This window comes from Humulus lupulus, chromosome X (assembly GCF_963169125.1).
Source record: "Humulus lupulus chromosome X, drHumLupu1.1, whole genome shotgun sequence".
Taxonomy (NCBI): domain Eukaryota; kingdom Viridiplantae; phylum Streptophyta; class Magnoliopsida; order Rosales; family Cannabaceae; genus Humulus; species Humulus lupulus.
The window spans coordinates 248,694,548-248,711,125 of NC_084802.1; the positions used below are offsets into that span (position 1 = coordinate 248,694,548).

Here is a 16,578-nt window from a genome sequence, read left to right on the forward strand (position 1 = left end):
AAATTTTGACAAGGAAATTCATGGTGAAATTATGCATTTAATTTGTGTGATCTAATATATTCTTGGTCTCCAAGGAATTTATTTTGTCCTTTTTCTTAATTTGGAATACCATGATTTATATCTTTATTGTCTTGTACCTTGTTTAGAATTGTTAAAAAAAAAAAAAGGAAAAGGTCAATTAGAAGATCGTGTGGGGTATTTTTCAGTTATTTTTTTTTGGATTGTCATTTTCTTTCTATTTTTTTTATAATAAAAAAAAAGGTAAGGTTTTATGTAGATCGTGTGTCTTCAAGATTGTTTCCTTTCTTGTTTAATTAAATCAATTTTTTTAATAAAAAAAGGAAACCTCTTTTTGTCGTGGGTATTCAAATTGGGTAAGTATTGTCTTTAAAAAGCTTGTCATTACCCTATTTCTTCTCACCCACGATCTCTCTAAGACATTTCATCTTCTTCTAATTTTTTTTTTCTCTCATTTTTTTTTGTAAGTGCTTTCTATTTTTTAGAGAAGAAAAAAATGGTGAGAACTCGTGGTGCTTCCTCCAAGAAGATCCCTGCTTCTCAATCCCAAAAGGTGCCATCTCCTTCGCCTCCTCCATCTGTGTCAACAACGCCTCTTTCTGTTCCAGCAGCTGCAACATCTGTTGGGAAGACTTGCAAATCCAAGGCACGCAAGAAGGTGTTCTCCCTCTCAAATGAACACCCCATGGTGTTTCCAGATATCTCTGCTGACATTGTTGATGTTGCACCACCATCTGAAGTGGTGGTGCCCTCTCGAGCCAAGGACCCATCTCCTCTTCCGATTGATTTGTCTCTGGCGGCTAGGGCAAAATCAAAATCTGTTTCATTTTCTTCCAAAGCTGCTGCTGCTGGGTTGCTCCAATTGCCCTTGAAGCCTAGCCAGTCCAAGAAAAATTCTGTGACTCCAAAAAGGAAGTTGGGGTTGGACATGTCTTCTTCCCCCTTGACTGCTGCCACGAAAAGACTGAAGGCTCATCCTCCATCTCTGTCTTCCTCTGAATCTGACCCTGAGGAAGCAAAGTCAGAATCTGAAGCAACCCGTGATACCACACTGTCTGATGAAATGGTTCCTGACAATACAGAATCAGAGGCTGAGTCTGATGAGCCAGAAAAAGAAGACATTGTCCCCTCTGAACAAGAAGCCGAATCTGACTCAGAACCAATTGCAACTCCTTTGTCATCCAAGGCTAAAGGAAAGAGACCAATTTCTGATCCTACACTTTCTCCAAAACATTCAGGTGTAAATTTCAAACCTTATTCTTCAATTTTTTGTTATAATGACAATGCTCGTGATATGGTTCTCTATGCTCAAAGGAAATTTATCATTGAGAGAAATTATGTCTTGAGTGATCATCGGCCTTATGGTGTGCTAACAATGCTTCAAGATCGAAAATGGATAGGTTCTTTGGTTAAATTTACTGGTTTTGTGGATAGAATAGTCAAGGAATTCTATGCAAATCTTACTAATGAAATTATAGAACCTAAATCTTCTGTGTATAATAAAGTGTTTGTTAGGGGCCATTGGTTCTCTTTTTCTCCTCAAGACATTGCCCTTGCTTTGCATCTTCCCCTTGATGTCGAGGATGATGATGATGTTGCCTCTCTTGACAAGGACATGGTTAACTCTGAATTGGTAGGGCAAAAAATGGTATGGCCATCTAATACAGTCATCTCGGTCTCAAATCTCACCTACACTTATGCTGTCCTCCATAAGTTTGCCACAACAAATTGGAAGTCCACTTCTCACACCTCCACTATCTCTTTTGATATGGCATCATTTTTGTACAAGGTGGGGACTGGTCTTTGTATAAATTTGGCTTTGGTTATTCATGATTAAATCATTGGGTTTCGCAAAGGAAATAGGAAAAACTTGAATCTTCCTTTTCCTCAAGATATTTATAAAGTGTTGAGTATGCAGAAAAAAGATCTCCAACGTGATCAAGAAGACTTGGTGGCTCCCACTACTACTGCTTCCTACAAGGCCTCTGCTCTTACTGAAGCCACTGCTGCTCTATCAACCAAGAAAGTCAAGCCCCAATCTCTGAAGATTGCCTCGGATGACTTTCCTCATGCCTCCTCCTCTGTTGCCACAGATTCAGGACTTGTTGCAACAGAAATAGCTGCTGTTTGAGCCTCTGTTGATTCTTTGGCTGCTCGAGTGATGTCAATTGAAGGACTGCAACGCTCTATGCTGCAGGCTGTTCAATCTCTGTCCAAAGATCCAGTCGTTTAATTTTATTTTAGTTTTTGTCAATTGAACATTGCTACTCTCTTTTGTTTTATGGTTTATAGTTCTTTGGCTTCTTTGAAAGATACAAAGGGGGAGAGTCTATACTTTCCAAAACCTGCTTGTTTGTTGTTTTGTTTAACTCTGGACCTTCTTATTTTGAGGGGGAGTTAAGTCTAGTCTCTTTACATGTTTGTTATAAGTTAATGCATGTTTTCAAGGGGAGTTCTTTCTCTTTACTTATCACTAACATTTGTGTTGCAGGTTTTTTAATTCATTTTGTCTATCAAATTGCCAAAGGGGGAGATTGTAAAATCCTTTATTGGCATATTTGACAATATTGACAAAGTTAATTAAATGAGGATTTTCGAAATGGTAGTTTCCTGTTTTGTGATATTGAGTGGTAAATTTTGAAAATGGGTAGTTTCCTGTTTTGTTGAAATGTGTCTTTTTATAATCAGATTATTATATATATGTTAATAAATTAAATATATAATTTCCTATAAAAGAATATATTTTCTTGAAATAGAAATTATTGGTATTTATTTTTATGTTTTTTATCTGATTTATTTGTCAAGAAATCGTGTACAGCTTGCAGTAATAATGTAGATATTGTTTCCTTATTTATTTAAGGAAACTGGGTTGAAAAACTGTCCAGGTTCAATGAATCTGTTTGAACGGATTGCCTTTCTGTTTGAATAGATTCTGACTTTCTTGTTCTGGACGATTTTTCCATTTATTGGCTGATTGGTTTCTGATTTGTTTTCCACGACCTAAAGGGATTCAAAAATGTATATAATCATCCTTAGGTCGCTGGTTTTTTTTATCATCTCTCTTGGTGTATTATTTTCCAAATATTTTTCAAGTTTTAGAGAGACTCTTTATTATGTGAAGAACTTGAGTCCAGCAAGTTCTTAGTGGTTTATTACAGTGTACTTCTGTATTGTTTTCTTTGTGTTAATTGTGCAGGTTGAACACACCTGGGCATTGGTCATCAAGCTTCCGAAGAAGTCTTGTTCGTGAGTCACTTTTCGGGAGGAAAAGTGCAAGTGTTATGATTTGAAGGGAGTTCAAGATCTTAGCACTTCAGAAATTTGATTAGGAGTTTAGATTACAATAGTTGCCACAAATTCAAGAGGGAGTTTTTATTTGTATAAGTCAATTTGGTTTTGTAATCATTTAGATATTCTTCTAATAAATGTCATTCTCTGGGCGTGGCCTCGTGGACTAGTAGCAATCTACACAGATTGCTGATACCACGTAAAAATTCGTGTGTTCTTTACTTTATGTTCGTTTCTATCTTCTGGTCACAAACTGTTTAAACATATCTGGTTTCTGTTCAAATAGTCTTTGTGCCTGTATAAACATTTCTGTAACAGTTCAACAATTGATTATTTTATTTGAATAATTAAGTTGGTAATCTTATAAAAACGGAATTTCACTTCTAATGAGTTCTTGAGTTTTGAGTTCAAATCTTGTTTTCTTTGTTCGATGGTGCATGTGGTTAATTTTTATGTTGTTGGGCTATGTGGGATGAGATGTAGGGGATGGTAGGCTCAATTTGGTGTGTGGTTGAGGTTTGGAAGGGTTTTAGGTAGGTTTGTCTTGAGGAAAATCGAAGGACAAATCAGAGGGTGTTCCGGTGCTGTAAGTAGCGCTAGCCTTAGGGCGCTACAGCACTAGGCCTGGGTTATCTGGGGCTTTTGGCTCTGCTTCTGGCGCTGTAGCGCTATCCTACATTCAGAAGAGGATTTTTGGGTATTTTCTTAGGATTTTCGCCCGGGGGCTCGGGGTTTGATTCCACCACCCTGTTTGGTGGAATTAGGGCTTCCCGAGGGCTCGGGATTGGTCCCGAGGTTTGGTTTCAGAATTGAAGTTTAGTAATGGTTCTAATTTATTGTTGTGACTAGGTGTACACTAGAGCTCGAACGGGATCGTGCTTGAAGGTTGATTTCACTAATTAAAGCTATCGAAATCAAAGGTAAGAAACTGCACTCGGTTATGTGAATAAGTTCGGACTAAGAGCTCCCTATATTTGTATGCAATGTCATGAGTTGGTATTATGCCATGGGGACATGTGATAAATGACCTAAGAGAGCCAGAATCAATATTTGCACACAAGGTGCGGCTCGACCACTGTTAGCTAAGGTTAAATACATAATCACTGATCTTAGCCTAAGCGAGCTGGAGTCAGTGGGATAATCAGAGGGTGAGGCCTAAGGGCGTTGACCCTGGACTTTGGTGTGATATATTTATTGTTCTCTAAACTATTGAGTATGATGAGTTTATTATCTGAATAACTGATTGATGGTTTGTAGATTGATATCACTATTTATGTGAGCTGTATGACTTGTGTATATCTGATTGTTGATTCATAAACTGTCTATGCTATGTATTATAATTTTCTTGCTTGCCCTTGGCTCACTGGTGCAACGTGGTGCAGATAAAGGCAAGGGCAAGGTGGACCAGTCCAAAGTTGGACAACTCAGAGGCTGAATGTACATGGTCAGCTGATCGGCTGCCACGACCGAGGAGTGGTACAAGATGGGAGAAGCCTAAATATCTGTTTTGCCCTCAGAGTGGCCAGTACATGTTTATAACCTAGAATTTTTTGTAAACTGTCTTTTAAACTCTCTTCCTTTTGGGATCCCATGTAGAAAATGTTTAACTAAATGAAATGTGGAACGCCCTGGTTACCCCAGAACAGTTACGGTGAACCGGAAATTTGACCCGTTACCCGAGTCCTTTGGTTAAAAACGTGCTTTAAGTGTGATTAACAGGTTAAGGTAGAAAACGAATAAAAAGGAATGGATATCTTTCATTACAAACTGCTCTGCAGAGCTAATAAAAATATTTACAAGTTGTTCTCAGTACAAAATGGTCATTACTGTTTCAAATTTACAATCCCGTCGACCTAAGCGGCAAAAATAGGGTCAACCCCCTAGTTCCTCTGAGAACGCCTTAGCCGTGGTGGTCAAGCGGCCGCATATGTACACATCACCACCTAAGCTCTCCACTCAAGGCTGGGTGAGCATTACGTTCCCTTTACCTGCACCACATTGCACCCATGAGCCAAGGCCCAGCAAGAAAACTCAATAAAGCATGATATAATATCAACAATGATCATAATAATCATTGAGGACCATCAGTCCAAAACAGATAGGTGACAATTGCAAAAGTCACAAAAGTGGGTACAGCCCCCCTCTAGCCATGTGACGATAGGGTCACTAGGGCTTAACTGATAGGTAAACCTTTCATAAGTTTGATCAGGATAGGTGTATGGTGAATAGTCACCAACATAACCTTCCTCATGACCTTAGAGTCATAACCCTGGAACAGCGTTCCCTAGCCATGTGAAAACAGTCATCGGGGCCATATGCCCTGGCTCTGAGTAACTAGTCTTAGACTAGCCAAGCGCTTATAAGTTCATCGACCTTAGGGTCGGTCCAGCGTTAATGCCTTAGAGCCATTCAACACTGATATCGATTAGATCTAATCTTCATTTGGCTCGGCGTTCATGACGCTATGCCATTTCTGACTCTTAGGTCAGTATCCCTGACTAGTCAGTGCCATATACGAATAAACAACATTCACTAGCATCTAATATGCAATCCATGTCCACATTTACCAATCAACATGCCTTAATAACCATCACGCATGTCATATATACACAGGGTGCAGTTTTCTTACCTCAGGTTCGAGCGAGAAATATAATAAGGACGACCCCTGAGAACGATCAATCTTTTAGTTCCTTGGTGGTTACCTAATCATAACCAATTATAACCTCCATTAATGAGAATCAACATGAATAGGGTCTTAACCTAAGCACCACTCTTGGGACCTCGAAACATGCCCACACAGTGAGTAGATTCAATCCCGGGCCTTAAGGATTGAAACCCCAAGTCAAAAACCCTTAAAAACACTCAAAACGGGACATTGAAGGAACAGGGTAGCGCTACAGCGCTCAACCCCTAGCGCCCCAGCGCTATACTCAGAACCACCAACATGCCCATCTGCCTCTTGAGGAGCACTGTAGCGCCCTAGGGTGGGCGCTACAGCGCTACCTCCAAACCAAAACTCCCCTGAACCGACCTTCATCTCCTTCGATTCCAACCTGAGTCCCAAGCTTCCAAATCCCATTCTTAGTGCCAAATGAACCGAAAAACCATCCTAACACACCCCAAACATCACAAGCATAGGAACCCTAGCCAAAACTCCCAACAAAACCAAAGTCTCACCCTAGAAATCACAGCTGCAAAACAAAGCCAAAACAGGGCAAACAGAGAATTCTATGGTTAGAAACTTACCCAAAGCTCAGCTTATGATACTCTTCAATGTTGGAACACACTCCCAAACTCCCAAGGCTTGCTTCCCAAGCTTGAATCCTCAAGAATGGTTCAAAAATCTCAAAGAAAGATGAAGAAAAGAAGGTACGGGAGATGCTTAAAAACTTGCTCTGTTTTTGCTCTCTTCTTTCAGCCACCAATGGTTTTATCTATCCTAGGGGTGAAATGACCCTTTTACCCCTAGGTTAATTTAAGATTTCTAAAGGCTCCCAAGGGCAAAATTGGTACTTTCCTCCCATCTCATTAATCATAATTAACGCTCTCCAATTCCCGCTATTCTCAATAATCTCAAACACCAATAATTCATATCCCGTTACCCTTTAATTCCCGGTAACACTCTAATCATTAAAATCACCCCAAGACTCAACCCGAGCCCCGCACTTAAACCTGTTGTGACTAGACCGCTAATCAATATTCCAAGATCGTCTCATGCCGAATAGCTCGAACCAACACACATTATAATGTGGTCTCATCATATATCATCGACATGCATACAATTATACAATTATACCCTCAACGGACCAAATTACCATCACACCCCTGTAATTAAAAAAAACGTGGACCCACATGCATGCATTTAACATCATACTATAATATAATTCACATATACATGCATAATATCATTTAATGGCATAATTAAACAATTATTTCCCTCTCGGCCTACTAATCCCGCCATTAAACCACATCGGAGAATTCGGGGCATTACAAAATGCATCTTTTATGACGAAACTCTTTTAACCCTAGTTCGATTATAGTTTAAGTAACACGTTTCTAATTAAATGACTTGATTAGCAAGTTTTTCACCTTTATAAACGCATAGTGTAACGGTCTTGGCTACCCAGGGTGTTACACTCCATTTATGAGTCGAGGGTTTGCAAGGCTTGGCTTATCTGCTGCGATCGACATCATGCACGATGAGCATAGGCCATCATGGCTAGGTCACCCCGAGAGTGCATTATGCACTTGACTGGCTCAGATGCTATATAAATGAAAGGGAGTGCATTATGCACTTGACTGGCTCGGATGCCATATGAATGAATGGAAGAGCATTATGCACTTGACTGGCTCGGATGCCATATGAATGAATGGGAGTGTATTATGCACTTGACTGGCTCGGATGTCATATGAATGAATGGGAGTGCATTATGCACTTTACTGCCTCTTATGCCATATGAATGAATGGGAGTGTGACACGCACTTGTGTGAGCCTATGGTCACTTATTGGTACAGTGTGTGTGCTTTGTTTCAGTTATTACTGTTACGCATATTGTTATATATTTTGCTGACTATCTGAGTTTATTACTATGTTTTCTTGCTGAGTGTTTTGGCTCACTAGTGCTTTGTCGTCCAGGTAATGGTAAGGAGAAACTTGACCATCCATGAGTTGGAGAGCCTTAGAGGTGATGTGTACATATGCAATCTGCTCGACTGCCACGACTTCGGTATCACAAGGGAACAAGGGTTGGACCCTGTTTCATCGCCTAGGTCAGCATATTTTGTAATCCCTATGTTGTAAACAAATTTGTGAACTTGTATTTTGGGATCCCATGTAAAGATTGAGGTTTTCTTTTAATGGAAATGTTTATTCATTTACCAAGATTTTTAATACTTGACGCTTAGTGTCTTAATCACATGTTTTAGTCCAAATGACTCGTTTAGCGAGTCCAACACAAATTTAAAACACACATGGTAACAGGCCCTAATTAGCAGGGTTTTACAACTTGGTATTAGAGCTGCCAAGGTTTAAGTGTTCCTGATGATGGACTGGCATGTACAATTGGAGCTAAAGACAATCTCGACTTAGGGTTCAGTCACTATTAGTATAGTTATATGTGTAATTTCTTAAATGAAATATATACGCCTTACCTGCTTGTTAAAATAGAAAGCATGAGCTATCCTGATAGGTCTTGGCCCTTGACTACTGTATGCATGTTAAAGATGTGCTTATTAGCACAAAAGTCGCTTGTAAATGTTGTAGGATTGCTTATAATCATTATTATTTCTCTTAAATGTCAGAATCGCTTATTAGGGTCAGACCCCTCCGCCAGCTCCTGAAAATAGGAAATAGGTGTTTGCTGATATGCCAGCTAGGCTGCAGAGGCAAGTAGAAGAGATTTGCCAGTTGGGATAGCGGCAGGTTTCAGCAGTGAATGTTACGTCAGTGTCACCACCTATTTCTACAATACCGGCCAAATAGCAGTGGTCTAAGATAGAGAACTGTTGGGAGTTGCTAAATGAACTGTTCGGGAAGAAGCACCCTTCGATTTTGTTGGTAGTGCAAATCCACTCAAGGTAGAGTAGTGGATGAGAACGATTACATCCATCCTAGACTTTATGAGGATGGTGGGCAACGTATATGTATCGGGAGGATGCCCAAATTTTGTGGGAGGTAGTATCCTTGACTAGGAACATTAATACCTTGTATTGGGAAGAGTTTAGAACTCAGTTTAATGAAAATTATTATAATGAGGTGGTTAGAGCTGCAAAAGCTAAAGAGATCAGTAAATGGTTGTATGGTAATATGATAGTGACAGAGTATGCGCTGATGTTTGATAGATTAATCAAGTTCGTTGCAGACTTGGTGCCCACTAATGGGACAAGGAAGGATAGATTCCTTTAGGGGCTATGGTTTAAGATAGCTCGGGATGTTGATATATTACAACAGTACCTTGAGTGTTGATATACGCTCAGATAGTAAAAAGAGCCCTAACTACAAAGGGCATTGAGAACAAGATCTGGCGCAAGAGTGTGGTCAGAAGGGATACTGGGAGAATGGGACCTCCCTTTACAGGATTTGATAAGGGCAGAGGCCCTAGTGATAGAAAAAGGAAGACCTCGGATACTGTGTTGGCTTCCGATTCTTATAGGAGGCCACGGGGTGTACAGGTTGGCTGCTAGAGTGGCAACGAGAACTAGATGTCATATCTAGAATGCACTAATGTAGAAGATGTCATCTGAGGGAGTTCATAATATCCAGGTGACGAGCTAGATTACTGTCAGTGATAGTAGACGAGAGAGAGTTGTTAGTTTACCTAGTAGGGTTGGTTATGACCGACTTTCACATGATTTCTAGGTATGGGTTGGTTAAGAAAAGTATGGGGCAACCATAGATTGCAAGAAAAGGGTGGAAAACCTTTGAGCCCGAGGGTGAGGACGCCTTTGTATTGTTTGGCACTGTGCGTGGTAACCGTGTACCTTATTTTGTAACGCCCTGCTAATTAGGGTCTGTTACCACATGTGTTTGAAATTTGTGCTGGACTCGCTAAATGAGTAATTTGGACTAAAATGCCACTAAGGGTTCATGTATTAAAATTCTTGTTCAATGAATAAACATTTCCATTAAAAGAAAACCTCAGTCTTACATGGGATCCCCAAATACAAGTTTACAAATTTGTTTACAACATAGGGATTACAAAATAAGCCGACCTAAGCAGCAAAATAGGGTACAACCCTAGTTCCCCTGCGATACCTCAACCGTGGCGGTCGAGCGAACTGCATATGTACACATTACCACTAACTCTCTCCAACTCATGGATGGTCAAGTTTTTGCTTACCATCACCTGCACCACAAAGCACCCGTGAGCCAAATGATTCAGCAAGAAAACTTAGTAATAGACTCAGATAGTCAACAGAATATATAACAACATTCTTAATAGTAATAACTCAAACAAAGCACACACAATGTAGCAGTAAGTGACCATAGGGTCACACAAGTGCATGTTGCACTCCCATTCTTTCATATGGCATCCGAGCCAGCCAAGAGCATAATGCATTCCCATTAATTCATATGGCATCCTAGCTAGTCAAGTGCATAATGCACTCCCATTCATTCATATGGCATCCGAGCCAGACAAGTGCATAATGCACTCTCATTCATTCATATGGAATTTGAGCCAGTCAAGTGCATAATTCACTCCCAAGGTGGCCTAACCATGACAGCCTACGCTCACCGTGCATAATGTCGATCGCAGCTGATAAGTCGAGCCTTCTGAACCCCTCGACTTATAAGTCGGGCCTTGTAATCCCTCAACTTTTAAGTCGAGCCTTTTTAAATCCCTCGGCTTATAAGTTGAGCCCTTTTAATCCCTCGACTCATAAGGCGAGCCCCTCTTTGAATCAAATATACCCTTGACTACCAGGCTGAGATTCAATCAGATGCAACGGAAAGATTCTCGGCTTATAAACCGAGCTTCCTAGCCAGAACATACATCTATATAATACATACATCATACACACAATTACAATGCATTACAATATACCAAAGTTGATATACCTAGACATAATTATAATCATGCTCATTAGCTGGGGTCGAGCCCTAATCATGTTTACATTTACTAGTTAGGCTGAGCCCCAATAACATTACATTTAATAGTCGGTCTAACTCCTAATCATATACATTTGATAGTTGGGTTGAGCCCTAATCATAATACATTCAACAACAAGGCCAAGCCCTAATCATAACACACTTAACAATTGGGTCAAGCCCCAATCATAATACATTTAATAATTGGACCAAGCCCAAATCAAATTATATTTAACAATTGGGTCGAGCCTTAATCACGTTTCTCACGCATCGGGAGTAGTTTTCTTACCTGAGGTCCATGTGCTTCAGTTAATAAGAGCGACCCTTGAGCATGATCTCGTTCTAAGCCCTAACGAACACCTAGTCACAAAACATAAACAGTACTTCGATGAGTTTAAATTCTAAAGCCCAATCCCGTGCTCTCTAGACTTCTAATTCCACCAAACGGGGTGGTGTAATCGTCCCTCGAGCCCCTGATCGAAAACCCTAAAAAGGTACCAAAAATCATGTTGGGAAAGCTGAGTAGCGCTGCAATGCTACTTATTGGGCACTACAGCGCTAGAGTCAGAAACTCTATCCCCCCAAAACACTGACCTAGCGCTATAGTGCTGATACCAGAAATTTGGTTTTCTGGATTTTTCTCTTAGAATTTCCCCGAGTGAAAGCTCTAAAAATCCTTCCCTCAATACTCCCAAACCCAGAATTAACCACAAAAATATGTTCTACTCATCAAAAGCAACAAAACCCAATCAATTTTTTCTAAAAACTTCAACAAATCTCCAAGATCCTTAATCAAACCCTCACACATAAGAACACACCAAGAACACGGAAAAATTCATAGATTCAAAGGTTTAAATTGTTACCTCTGTTGCTATGAACGACCTTAGGTTGCTGCTACACCAATTCCTAGTCCTAAGCTTCCAAATTCCAAGCTTTCCTCTTTCAAATTGGCAAAATCCCAAGAGAGAGATACGAGAAAGAGAGGGAAAGGGAGAGTGTTTGTTTTGTTTCCTTTGTTTCTTTCCTTCTAATTTAGAGCTTTTTACATTGGCTTAGTATAGACAAAGCCCACAAAAGACTTAAATGCCCTTAAGTCCAAAGCTTGTCCTTTAATGCCCATAGGAACAGAATAGTCACTTGCCACCATTTCTCAACATTTCCTCAAATAAATCTCAGCTATCTTCAATAATAACCAAATAAATATCCACTACCCAATAATCCACGGTAATGTACTAATTTACCAAAATATTCTTAGGCTCACCCCGAGCTGGGTATTTGTTTTCGTTGTTACTTTTTCTATAATTTCTCACTAGGATTGCCTCGTGCCGAATAATCCTAATACATCCACATAATAATGTGGTCTCACACTTATATTACATATATATTCAAATATACCCATAACGGGTCAAAATTACGAAAATGCCCTTCTGATAATAAACGGGCCGACATGCATATTTAATACCCCTAAGAATGCATAACTAGTCACATAATCAAGTAATGATATAACATATGCACATAAATATCATATACATATTTAATATAGCTCATATAATCAAGTAATGATATACATATATATATATCACATATACACATAAATAACAATTAATTCATATTTAATCATATAAAACCCGTAATATTCCATTCTGCCCCCTGATCAAGGCCCTAAGCCTTATTAGGAAATTTGGGATGTTACAACTATCCCCTCCTTACAGGAATTTCATCCTCGAAACTTTACCTGAACAACTTAGGATACTGGTTTCACATGGTTGATTCCAACTCTGAGGTCGCTTCCTCGACCTTGTTGTTCCTCCATAATACCTTAACCAAAGGTATGAATTTATTACTCTGGACCTTGTCCTTTCTGTCTCATATCTGGATTAGCTGCTCTTCAAATGATAAGTCTGTCTGCAGCTCCAGATCTTCATAGCTCAGAACATGAGTCTCATCAGATAGATACTTTTGCCACATCGATTTATGGAACACATTGTGCACAGCCGAGAATGCTAGAGGTAACACCAACCTATAGGCTACCTGACTGATCCTTTCAAGGATCTCAAAAGGTCCTACAGACCTAGGGCCCAGCTTGCCCTTCTTCCCAAACCTCCTCACCCCTTGAGTGGTGAGACTCGAAGGAAGACATAGTCTCCCACTTTGAACTCCACGTTCCTGCATTTTAGATCAGCATAACTTTTCTATCTAATTTGAGAAGCGAGCATTCGAGTTCAGATCTTTTCATTAGCCTCATTGGTCCTCTAAAATGCCTCATGACCCATGTAACTACGGTCACCCATCTCATGCCATCCAATGGGTAATCTGCATTTCCTACCACACAACATCTAGTAAGGTGTCATTCCTATGGTTGCCTGGTAGTCGTTGTTGTAGGGAAACTATATCAGAGACAAATACTTATTCTAGGGCCCTTCAAGGTCCAGCACACATGCTCACAGCATGTCTTCTAATATTTGTATCGTCCTCTCGAATTGTCCATTTGTCCGAGGATGATAAGTTGTATAAAACCTCAGCTGCGTGCCCATTGCCCTCTGCGAACTTCCCAGAAATATGAAAGTAAATGTGGGATTCTGATTTGACACGATCGACCTCGAAGCTCCATGAAGGTGTACTATCTCTCTTACATAGAGATCTACATACTGGTCAACTGTATAAGTCGTCCTCATTGGTATAAAGTGAGCTGATTTGGTGTATCGGTCTGTGATATCCCACGCCGAATCGCGCTGACCCAGCTTCATGGGCAATCCAACCACAAAATCCATGGTGATGTCTTCCCATTTCCACTTTGGGATATCCAAGGGCTTTAATAGCCCCGCTGGTCTCTAACGTTCACCCTTGTCTTGCTAACATGTCAAACACTTGGTCACATACTTGGTTACATCCTTCTTCATCCTCGGCCACCTCCACAATGTCCTCAGGTCCTCATACATCTTCGTGGTGCCAGGATAGAAAGAGTACAAGATAGTGTTAGATTCATCCAGAATCTCTCGTCTGATAATAGTATCCATCAAAACACAGACTCAACCTTTATATCTTAGTAAATCTATATTTGATGTTGTCCCTAGCTACCCTATCTAAGACTTCCCCTCTATTCCTCGTCAGCTGTGAATCGCTCAACAGTCCTTCCTTTATTTCTCCAACAGTGTAGACTGTAGCATAAGGTTGGCCAACTAGCCCATCGACACATCTATTCCCTTTAATTGATCAAACAGATCATCTATCCTTAACAAAGGATACATGTTCTTAATGGTCAACTTATTCAGTTCTCTGTAGTCTATGTACAGACTGAGAGACCCATCCTCTTCCATTACAAAATGAATTTACCACACCCCTTGGATAGAAAATGGGTATGACAAAATCATAGCCTACCAACTCTTGTGACTATATCTTTGTTATTTTTTTTGACTCTACTGGGGCCATTCAATAAGGTGCCCTAACACTGGCTTTATTCTAGGTACCAGTTCAACAACAAATTATGTCTCTCTGTGTGGCAGCAACACTAATAATCCCTCTAGAAACACATCTAGGAATTCATAGACTAACCTAGTCTCTTCTAGTCCCACTGACACGACTTGAGTGGTATCCACCACACTGGCCAGGAATCCTACGTGACTTCCTTGCCATAGATCTCTAGCCCTCAATGCTGAAAGCATAGGTACTCGGGGTCCATGCACAGTGCCATACAATACAAAGGGGTCCTCACCCTCGGGCTCAAAGGTTATCACCCATTTTTTAAAATCTATGGTTGGCCCATACTTTTCTTAACATACCCATACCTAGAAATCATGTCAAAGTCGGTCATAACAAACCCTACCAGGTGAACTGACAACTCTCTATCATCTACTATCATTGGCAGTAATCTAGCCCGTCACCTGGATATTACGAACTCCCTCAAATGACATCTTCTACATCTGGTGCATTCTAGATATGTCCTCTAGTTCCTGTTGCCACTCTAGTAGCCAACCTATACACCCCATGGCCTCCTATAAGATTAGGAAGCCAACATAGTATCCGGGGTCTTCCTTTTTCCGTCATTAGGGCCTTCGCCATTATGAGATCCTGTAATGGGAGGTCCCATTCTCCCAGTATCCCTTCTGGCCGCACTCTTGCGCTAGATCTTGTTCTCAATGCCCTCTACTGTTAGGGCTCTTTTTAATATCTAAGCATAGCCCCTAAAGGAATCTTTCCTTCCTTGTCCCATCAGTGGGCACCAAGTTTGCAGCGAACTTGGCTAATCTATCAAACCTCAGCGCATACTCTGTCACTGTCATGTTACCATACAACCATTTACTGAACTCTTTAGCTTTTGGAGCTCTAACTACCTCATTATAATACTTCTCATTAAACTGAGTTCTAAACTCTTCCCAATCCAAGGTATTAATGTTCTTAGTCAAGGATACTACGTCCCACCAAAATTTGGGCATCCTCCCGAAACATATACGTGGCCGAGGCCACTCTCTTGTTGCCCACCATCCTCATAAAGTCTAGGATTGATGTAATCATACTCATGCACTACTATACCTTGAGTGGATCTGTGCTACTCTCAAAACCAAAGGGTGCTTCTTCTCGAACCAAACATTGAACAACTCCCAATAGTTCTCTTTCTCAGGCCACTGCTATATGGCTGGTATTGTAGCAATAGGTGGTGCCATTGACGTAACGTTCACTGCCAGAACTTGTTGCTGTCCCAACTGGAAAATCTCTTCTCCTTGCCTCTACAGCCTAGCTTGCATATCAATAAGCACCTGTTGCCGATTTTTAGGAGCTAGCGGAAGGGTCTAACCCTAATTATCATTTTCGGCCTGTATTCCCTGGTCGACTTGCAGATTTGATTTCCTTGGAAGCATACTTCAGAACATGTACCTTGTTGTAGTAATCACTTCTTCTAGTTAGGTAGTAATAACTACACCCCTTGCCACCCTACGACCCGAGACCGAACAAGCAGACGATCACGTTTAACAATCATGCAAAATAAGTATGTAAATTCATACTCATATCAAAACATAGAGCTAATAAACACTTCCTAACATTTATAAACAAATAGCGGTGCTATTAAGCGTTTTCTGGCACTCATAGACAATTGACGATACTAATAGGCCTTTCTTTAAAATTTAACAGTGCTAATAAGCATTTCCCAACTTATATGTATTTATAACAGCGCTAATGAGTGTGTCTTGACCTACATGTCCATATAATAATGCTAATAAGCGCTTCTTTTTGCATTCACAAGCAATGTCAATGCTAATAAGCATCCTACATTCTTATACATATGCAATCATGCTACAGGCATGGCGATTCATAATCATGTTCAAACAATGTGCCAATAATCACATTCTTGGCATTCATATACATAACATAATGTTATTAAGCATTTCTAACACTCATGAGCAATAACGATGCTAATAAGAATTCCTTCTAACATTTAATAGTGCTAATGAGCATCTCATTGCTTACATGCACATATAGAAGTGCTAATAAGTGTTTCTGACATTTAAGAGTAATGATAATGCTTATAAGCAATCCTACAACATTTACAAGAAACTTTTGTGCTAATAAGCACATATTTAACATGCATACAGTAGTCAAGGGCCAAGCCCTATGAGAATAGCTCATGCGTTTTATTTTAACAAGTAGGTAAGGCCTATATATTTCATTTAAGAAATTGAACACATAAC

General features: G+C 40.1%; 1 protein-coding gene across 1 annotated transcript; it reads left to right on the forward strand.

Moving 5' to 3' along the window:
- Nucleotides 1-514: 514 nt before the first annotated feature.
- Nucleotides 515-2,149, forward strand: LOC133806913 (uncharacterized). Its single transcript, XM_062245008.1, has 3 exons — nt 515-1,256; nt 1,458-1,807; nt 1,937-2,149. The coding sequence occupies exons 1-3, from the start codon at nt 515-517 to the stop codon at nt 2,147-2,149; spliced, it is 1,305 nt and encodes a 434-aa protein (XP_062100992.1).
- The last annotated feature ends 14,429 nt before the right edge of the window (nt 2,150-16,578 follow it).

What these genes read in the sequence shown, in the direction of transcription:
- LOC133806913 (XM_062245008.1), top strand. Translation starts at nt 515, where the DNA reads ATGGTGAGAACTCGTGGTGCTTCCTCCAAGAAGATCCCTGCTTCTCAA. An exon ending in ACTTTCTCCAAAACATTCAG is followed by an intron (nt 1,257 to 1,457) that starts GTGTAAATTTCA and finishes TGGATAGAATAG; the next exon opens with TCAAGGAATTCTATGCAAAT. An exon ending in TGGCATCATTTTTGTACAAG is followed by an intron (nt 1,808 to 1,936) that starts GTGGGGACTGGT and finishes TTGAGTATGCAG; the next exon opens with AAAAAAGATCTCCAACGTGA.